At 36.1% G+C, this 8,436-nt stretch overlaps 2 protein-coding genes across 3 annotated transcripts; one reads left to right on the top strand and one right to left on the bottom strand.

The window, feature by feature from the left end:
* Positions 1–1,283: 1,283 nt before the first annotated feature.
* Positions 1,284–2,241, bottom strand: LOC131600054 (uncharacterized). The gene has a single exon (XM_058872284.1). It carries the CDS (start codon positions 2,090–2,092, stop codon positions 1,391–1,393), a length of 702 nt encoding a protein of 233 aa, XP_058728267.1. The 5' UTR covers positions 2,093–2,241; the 3' UTR covers positions 1,284–1,390.
* Positions 2,242–4,915: 2,674 nt separating this feature from the next.
* On the top strand, positions 4,916–7,018 carry LOC131595639 (bZIP transcription factor 50). 2 transcript variants are annotated; one of them, XM_058868048.1, is made up of 3 exons: positions 4,916–5,443; positions 5,530–5,748; positions 6,591–7,018. In XM_058868048.1, exons 1-3 carry the CDS (start codon positions 5,067–5,069, stop codon positions 6,736–6,738), a joined length of 744 nt encoding a protein of 247 aa, XP_058724031.1. In that variant the 5' UTR covers positions 4,916–5,066; the 3' UTR covers positions 6,739–7,018. The 2 variants fall into 2 exon arrangements, with proteins under 2 accessions (XP_058724031.1, XP_058724030.1); XM_058868047.1 differs by having other exon boundaries at positions 4,919–5,443; positions 5,530–5,753.
* Positions 7,019–8,436: the final 1,418 nt, after the last annotated feature.

Here is an 8,436-nt window from a genome sequence, read left to right as displayed (position 1 = left end):
TCTCGTTTCCCCTATCTCATTATATTTCTGATATTTATTTCCTTTCGCCGTTTTTCTAACCCTTCATCTCTCTCATTTTCCTTATTTTACTTATTCCTTTGCTTTATCTATGTTTGATTTATAAAGTTAATTTAAACATTTTATAAATCAAATATTTTATAACTGGACGTTTTTTTAAACTATACAATTCACTTCATCTTGTGTTTGGTGTCATTTTTCCAACAACCGCTTTGTTGGAGCATATCAACTCGTCCATAACAACTCACATTTCTACTAAGGTCTCATGGTTGATGTTGTCAATGCTGCTAGGTATGGTAGCGCCTCTTCGTGTCACCATGTCGAAGAGGATGATTGAGGTGATTGAAAATCAGATGTGAGTGTGCCATATGCTAGTTTTATTGTGGCCCAACGGTGGACGTCCATTGTACTTGTGAAATAAAATGAGGATGATGACCCTACTCGTGTGCGTGATCGCAAGATAATGCTTATACTTTGATTACATGAAATTAATGAATGATGGCTCAACCCTTAGGGTTGGGATATTAATAGATGGCTTCTTGCGACGTGTAATAGAGAGAAAACGATTTTCTCCAACTTTCTCAACGAGTACGTTGGAGAACCAGTTCTTCCTCCTAAATTGGAGGGACGATTTCCTTCCTCTGTGGTGTGGTCTTTGCCTGAGCACCTTGTTTGCCACGTGTAAGTAAGACGGATTAGGTGATAATCACGAGTTTACATCGAGCGATCCAAGTTAAAGTTGGGTAACCCAAGGTAGCACCCACATAGTTGTTTCAATGTCTTTCGTAGAATCAATTAGTTTGTAATTTCTTTTTGTTGAGTTTATCTCGTGCTTGTGTAACAGGTTTTGAGAACTCTTAGTTCTCCATCTAATATATCTTGCTTAAAAAAAATAAAAATTCTTATGCATCAGTTCTTAGAAGGTCTAACTTTTTTTTCTTAATTTTGGTGGAAGGAATAACCTCAAAACTAACTACTCTTGTAAACTCTTTCCTAATCATTTTCTTTACTTCAGGGAATTCCAACTAAAACAACATCAATTTCTCCTAGGCCAGCACTTAATAACAACATTAACAATATCTCTACTCAGTTTCCAGTATATTCCGCCATTTAAAATGAAATTTTATATCCCAAATCAAATGGATTTTACCGGAACAAGCATATAATCCAACCAACAATCCTCTGATTATTGAATGCTCTAGGAAGCATGTTTCTTTTTCTTTGATTATCGGTAACCAAGTGAACTATTTTGCTTCAAAATCAACTATCTAAAAAGTGGATTGATTGCATTCAAAATCAAGACAGTAGTAGCAGTAGTTAAAATCTGTACATTAATGAATGAATGATAACATACAGAAACTGTTGTTGAAGTTCAAAAGACAACAAGAAGCGAGAACAAAGAATAAATAAGAAAACAAACATACGCAAGTAATCCAGGATGTTGGTCCCACCTAGCCACATGTACCAACAACATAGTACAAGCCTTGGTAGACCATGCAACAAAAAAAAGAGCAATAACAGAGATATAGAACCCACCCTGAGGAAGAAACAATGAAAGTGCAGACAAAATAACCATAGGCAACATGCAATAACCAATCAAACTAACACACCGATAAAGATCCAACGTTCCATTACGTCCCGCGAGCATGTTAGAAACAACGTAAAGAAACAAGGCCGAAACGGTTACCCAACCGAGAATAATCCCGAAGTGAATCTTCCCGGCCAGAAGCTGGAAAAGACCGAAAGCCATTATGAGCATTACCGGTCCGGATAGGTCGGCGTCTTCGTGGAGATCCAGGTTTTTGATGCGGAGTGGGTTGAGGAGCGATGTGGTTTTGTTCCAGATCTGTTTAGTGTTGATTCCGAGCTCTTCTAAGAGAGGTGGCTCTTGGTCGAAATTGAAATTGGTGGTCGGAGCTGGAGGGAAGGAGGAGGTTGTTGCGGAGCCTATTTCGAAGGACATGAAGGGGATTGGGTTTGTGGATGGGCGAGGCTGGAATGGCGCTGTTGGACGATTTTGGTTTGTGGATGTGGGGAAAATTACTGGAGGGACGTTGAATTGCTTGTTCGACATTGGATTTGTTGAAATTGGAAATAGAAATAGTGTAAAGTGAAGTGATGAATGAATTGAAACGAGTCTGTGAATGTGAACACAACAAGATCGCTCGATATTGTTCAGTTTTGATGCTTTGCTTTCTCTTAAACGTGGCCAATGCTATTTCTATTTGTGCCACTTTTGCTTGTTGAGGAAGAAATGCGATAAACAATTATTTCAACAATATTTATTTATTCAATTTAGTTATTTATTTAGAGATCTTACTAAGCTCAGGTGTAAAAGCATTGATTAAGGAGTTTGTCAAATTCAAAAATAGTTATGTTAAAAATACAAGCTAAAATGTTAGTAGTTATATTATTTTTATTGGACTCCTTAAATCCTTATAATCGTTTTAAATTGTTCTTATATGTAACATCAAACAAATAGTACTAATATGTTTATAAAATTTCTATTTTAATTACTTTTTTTTATTTTTGCAAAATGATTATAAACAGTTATTTTTGTGGAATAGCAATAAGATATGTTGCTTGACCTCATTTTTGGCATAATATGTCACTAGAGTCGTCTCAAGTTTTTGAAGGTCCTGTGTAGGTTAGTCATGATTCAATCATGATAAAAGAATTAGAGGCCCTATTTAACCATATTTTAATAGTGACAAAAATTTATGAGGTCCTATTTAGTTACATTTTAACCATGAAAATTTAGAGGCCCTGTGCGGTAGCCTGCCTTGCACGCCCTCAAAGACGGCCCTGTATGTCACCCATAATATGGGGTTTGAATAAACCGGGTGACTCATGTCACAAAAGTGTTAAGATGTGGCGGGCAAGCTCACATGTTTGCCGCGTGGAGCTGGTGCACCCTCTCATGGCATCTTTGTTCGGGGGCAACTTAGGTTGGTCTCTTGGAAAGTTCAACTAAAATTATTTCAGTTCATAGTCCCTCAAGCATGCAGCCTGAGGGCAGAAATGCTGAAGTTATAATATCTTCGTTTCAATCACCTACGTGTTTTTGAAGGAATTTTTGGGGTCCCTTTCAGTTCTCAAATTTGGATGCGTGTTGCGTTTGGTGCTTCTAAAGGATCTCTCTTGGGTGGTGGGTGATGCATTGATTGAACATGAACACTGACTTGGGTGCTTCCAAAGGATCTGGACTCGTGATTATCACCTAATCTATCTGTTTACAGTGATTTCTGGTAAAACAACCGCTAGTCTTCTAAATTATAAAATATATTCTCGTTACTTACAGGATCAGCTAGATTGATCTTAGGACATATGTCTAAAAGTTTATAGTCTTTATGGTTGAGTTCATATTGTAAAGGTATACTTGGAATGTGTAATAGACTTAAAGGCAACGCAAATTGTAAAGACAATTTTAGTAAAAAAATTTAAAAGATTTCGATTGTAATGATAAATGACAAAATAAAGGACGAAATAAAGGACAAGATTCGAGAAGAAAAAGAAAAGTATATGTAAATGAAGTAAATTTATAAAACTGAGACTGAATGTAAAAATGCAATTGGTGTTACACGTACATTCTCAATGAAATTCTCTCTCTTTCGCTTGGTACTTGAGTGATTTTTTTAGTAATTTGAACAAAATGAACACATTTGAATCATACCACTAAGATCCTTATTTATACTAATTCGACCCCAACGGTCTTACGCTAATAGAACGCCATGTTGTCTCCTTGCATGCGTCACGATTGTCTGATGTTTCCACGCGTCTTTCCAATCAAATCTAATATTTTAAAATTCGAAACGTTCGCGCTCAAAGCTTTAAAACGTGAAACAACGTGACTATGCCAACACATACTTCTCAGAAATATCTCGAAATATTCTAAGTATTTTCAATTTTTCGCTTTCGAGGATATTATAACCTCCGTCTTGCTTCAACTTAGGAGAGACTTTAATCTTTTACATAAACTTTAAAACGGCCTTATAAAGCCATCCCTCTTCGAAGTACACAACTCCTTTTTAAAACATTTCACTGTCAAAATCCTCAGCTAACACTATCTTACCTACATGTGAAGAAATCCTACACGAACAAAACATGAGAATCTAGCAAACCCTAAATTAGACAAGGATGGGCAAGAAAATGAGACTTACTAGAGTATTTGTTTTCCTCGTTTTGTTTCGATAAATAATTAGGTTATCACGCTGGTCCCCTCACTTCAAGCTTCATACTTCGTTCTTCAATTCTACTTTTATTCACCCCCTTTCTTCGTTCTTGTTCTTATGAGAATGACCTAAATTTTCTAAATTTGCTTTTTAAATTTAACCCATGAACAATAGACAATAAAATAATAAATGACTCAACAAATATCATTCCACCTTAATGATAATTGTCCTCTTAAGTTGACGTTGAGCATCTTTGATGACAAGAACATTCATAAATTTGTTTGAAGAATTGAATGACCAAAATTGACGTTTTTAAGTTAAAATGATTAAAAGATATGAAAAAATTTTAATTTTAACTTAAATTAAAATAATATAAAATTTTATAAAAAATATCAAATATCGAAATCATAAAAAATAAACAAAATTTAATAATTTCCTCATAAAAACAAATAATAAAATTGAAAGAGTATAACTACACAACAATTTAGTCAATTAGGTACAGATTATTGGTAACAAATTTGGATTAAAAACCCAAAGAAATACTATATTTGGCTTTTTAATAAATAAAAAAAATGAAAAGTTGTGAATTGTGATGGACTGCCCCACGCCACGTGTAAAATTAATTCCACTATATGCAATCCCATTGGGCGAGTGATGGCATAGGACTTCATCTACGCGTTTCCTTCCTCTCCCTCACTTTTTCTCAATCCTTAATCACCAAGACAACTAAAAAAACGTACTTGTCAAAACGTAAATAAAATCCAAACTTCATAAACCGCTTTCACTATTTTTTTTATTTTCTTCTTCTTCTTTATTTATGCATAACCTTCACTAACCCCGTTCAATCAATCACCACCACCATCATCTTCTTTCTCCATGGACGTTCTAGAACAACAAGAATCATTAAACCAACTTGATTTGGATTATATCCTCGATCATTTACCAGAATGTCCCGTCACCGATTTTTTTCCGGAGGAAATTAATCCTCCTCCGGTTTCCGTCCCCGACACTCCCTCGCCAAATCCGTCTCTATCGAAGATCGAGAACTTTCTCATGACAGATTTCGGCGACGAAGAAGGAACCGCGTCGCCGGACTCTGAATATGATAAGTTTTTAGACGAGATTCTCGTTGATGTTGATGTTGAGCCGCTTCCTCAATCGGAGGAAGCTTTGACTCCTTCCGATAAAGACAGAGTTGATCCAGTAACTCCCGAAGTGGTTCCTCATGAACCCGTTTCAAAGAAGCAAATAAGGTAAACAATCCCAGGTGATTTCAATTTCATGGTCCCAGTTTGGTGATTAGGGTTCTGAAGAGATGTTTTTGGTATTCAATTTTCAGGCAGATGAGGAACAGGGATGCTGCTGTGAAATCAAGGGAGAGGAAGAAGATGTATGTGAAAAACCTCGAGATAAAGAGTAGGTATTTTGAAGGGGAATGCAGAAGACTGGAGCATTTGCTCCAGTGCTGTTATGCTGAGAACCACGCTTTGCGGCTGTGTTTGCAATCGCGTGGTGCGTTTGGTGCTTCCATGACCATGCAGGAGTCTGCCGTGCTCTTGTTGGGTAAGCCTTGCAATTGCAAATCATATTTTCTTTGCCTTTTTTTGGCTAGTCTAATTGAAAGGTAGAAGTAAAACCATATGGAGGATGACAGTGACTTTGCTTGATTGATTTGGTTTCACTATTTCATGCTGTCTTTGTTTGGCCTAAAAAAATTAGCTTATTTTCAAATGAATACATCTTCTGCTAATACTCTTTTGCTTTATAGTAGTTTTCCAAGCTATAACCTTAATCTTCACTGACTAACATTTTCACAAATAAGTTTATGCAAATCGTCTAGTGTAATCACTGGTCGATCACATCTAGTTGTTGAGGTTTTAGATATGTGGTAATAGTTATATATACTGGATTGTAATTTCAAAGTAGTGGTCATCCCGCTGTAGCATTTTTGAGGCCGGCTGCTATCCGGATTGATATCTATGCTGTTTAGGCTTTTGTGTCTAAATGGAAAAACTGTGGGCTGTATGTATAAAAATTCACAAAACCACTTGTTGGTCTTTTTCATGAAATTCTACCTCTTTTGTTGTAATCTGGATATGTGTGCTTATGCAGAATACATATAAAACATGGATATTCCAAAACACTCGAAAAAAGTAGAATCCCTTTATGCATGCTAAATAAATAGAAAACCATTTTAACATGTCAATTCTAATGTTGCCATCATTCAAAGAGAGTTTAATGAAGCTGCTCTAATGGAGTTCATGTTAGTTAGACTATCTTTTGTTTAGTAATATTGATCATATTAATGTTGCAGACTCATATTAACGTCGCTTCTCTAATGGAGTTCATGTTAACTAGATTATCACTTGCTTACAAATATTGATTGTATTAATGTTGCAGAATCCCTGCTGCTGGGTTCCCTGCTATGGTTCCTGGGCATCATGTGCCAACTCAGCCTTCCCCTTTTACTGTGGCTAACAGTGCTACCTCCAAAAGAAAACATGGAACACAAAAGTCTAAGAAGGGTGGCTCTAAAAAGGCCAAATAGTAATATAAACTATTTCCTGACTCAGTCGTTTGTAAAGAGTAGAAGATGCCAAGCTTCAAGAACGAAGATGAAAGTTGATTTTATCGTGTTCTAAAAACTTTTGAAGTGGGGCCTTACAGATGTTTTATTCATTCCTTATTTCTCTGCATTTTCTTTCTCTCTTTTTGTGAATTATTGAACTTTTAGATAGTATCCTAGTTACAAGAAATATGTAAACCAAACATGTTGGGATGCTTTTGATATGGTATTATCAACTACTATATTATGTTCTTTGAACTTATCACATGACCATAGCATGCTATATGTTTGTTCTACTTATTTGAAACATAGGAAGCTGTTTTTTATGCTGCAGCTTAGACCAACTTACTTTTTTTATTATTGATTCTTAGAAAGGATAGCTTTTCTATCAAAATTAGTTTGAAGTTGATATCTCTCTGAACAACTTAGCCAACCAACCATTAAAAAACACAAAGCCACCTACAAGCCAGAGTCCCCCTCTAGCAACCACCATGGAATCTCTTCCATGAAGCTAGAGTCCATCCATCATCAACCTCCAACATTCAGTACAGCCAAATCATAAAGAGAAGGACCATCACCATCCTTTACCTATCTAGCACCAAAGAAAAGTGAGTGACTAGAACCCATCGACCATTCACTACTTTCTCCTTTAACCTTTTACCTTCCCATCCTACATTAACCACACCATTACTATCTTCTGTTACCATAGAGTCCACTCACCCGGGTATGCTTTGAACCTCCAATCGACGTCGTGGAGATTTCACTTTCTGCCCTGTTTTTAGTTTTGCTCCAATATATTGAAGTACATTCTCCTGCAACTAGTGATTTCTGACCAGGTGGTAGTACTTGCAGTGGAGACTAGGGAACATACTATCTCCTCCATATGCAACTTGAAGTCTTGAATATACTACCTCCTCCACCACTTTTTCAAAATAGTTCCAAGTCATAATAAACCAAATGACAAGAAATATAGTTGGCACACAGTATGGCTTGGTAGTGATTATCATAATGAAATGAGATTCATCATATTAAATAGGGATTTTATCATAATAAATCTATATCTGAGATGAGATTTATGCACATACATCAGAGATTCATATCCATTGAGTTGAGATACAATTCACATGTATAGTAAGATTATAATCACCATGTGCAGGAGTGACAGACAGAGCTGAATTATACCTCTTGTTGGCTAGCTTCAGTTTGCTTTCTCTAGCATAGCCTTATTGATAATTCTATACTTGTGGCTAGGGGTGCTCAAAACCAAACCAACCCAATAGAAAACCGCAAACCAAACCAAACCAAACCGAAACCGCAAAAAACCGCATTTGATTCGAATTAGTTTGGGTCATTTTTTAACAAAACCGCACGGTTCGGTTCGGTTTGCGGTTTGTATTTTGTAAACCGAACCAAACCGAATCAAACCGCATTATGTTACAACCTAAATTTTACTTAACTCACATTCAACCCAAAATTAAACCTATTATACATTAGCCTTATGAATACGAACAATTTTCTCATCCTTACACATATAATTTCAGTCCCGATCTTCTCAAATCTCTAATAACATTATTTCACCTTCTTTGCCACATACATCTTCCCTCTTCTTCTATAATCTTTACTCTCCTATATTCTTTCTTTTTGTTCCGTATTTCAGTTTCATTTTTATCGCACATCTTC

Source organism: Vicia villosa, linkage group LG4, assembly GCF_029867415.1.
Source record: "Vicia villosa cultivar HV-30 ecotype Madison, WI linkage group LG4, Vvil1.0, whole genome shotgun sequence".
Lineage (NCBI taxonomy): Eukaryota > Viridiplantae > Streptophyta > Magnoliopsida > Fabales > Fabaceae > Vicia > Vicia villosa.
Note: the sequence above shows the minus strand (reverse complement) of the source record. Positions and strands in the feature narration are given on the sequence as shown.

Coding starts and splice junctions, on each gene's coding strand:
- LOC131595639 (XM_058868047.1), top strand. CDS start 5,067: ATGGACGTTCTAGAACAACAAGAATCATTAAACCAACTTGATTTGGAT. Junction 5,444..5,529: donor GTTTCAAAGAAGCAAATAAG/GTAAACAATCCC, acceptor TTCAATTTTCAG/GCAGATGAGGAACAGGGATG. Junction 5,754..6,590: donor GTCTGCCGTGCTCTTGTTGG/GTAAGCCTTGCA, acceptor TTAATGTTGCAG/AATCCCTGCTGCTGGGTTCC.
- LOC131600054 (XM_058872284.1), bottom strand. CDS start 2,092: ATGTCGAACAAGCAATTCAACGTCCCTCCAGTAATTTTCCCCACATCC.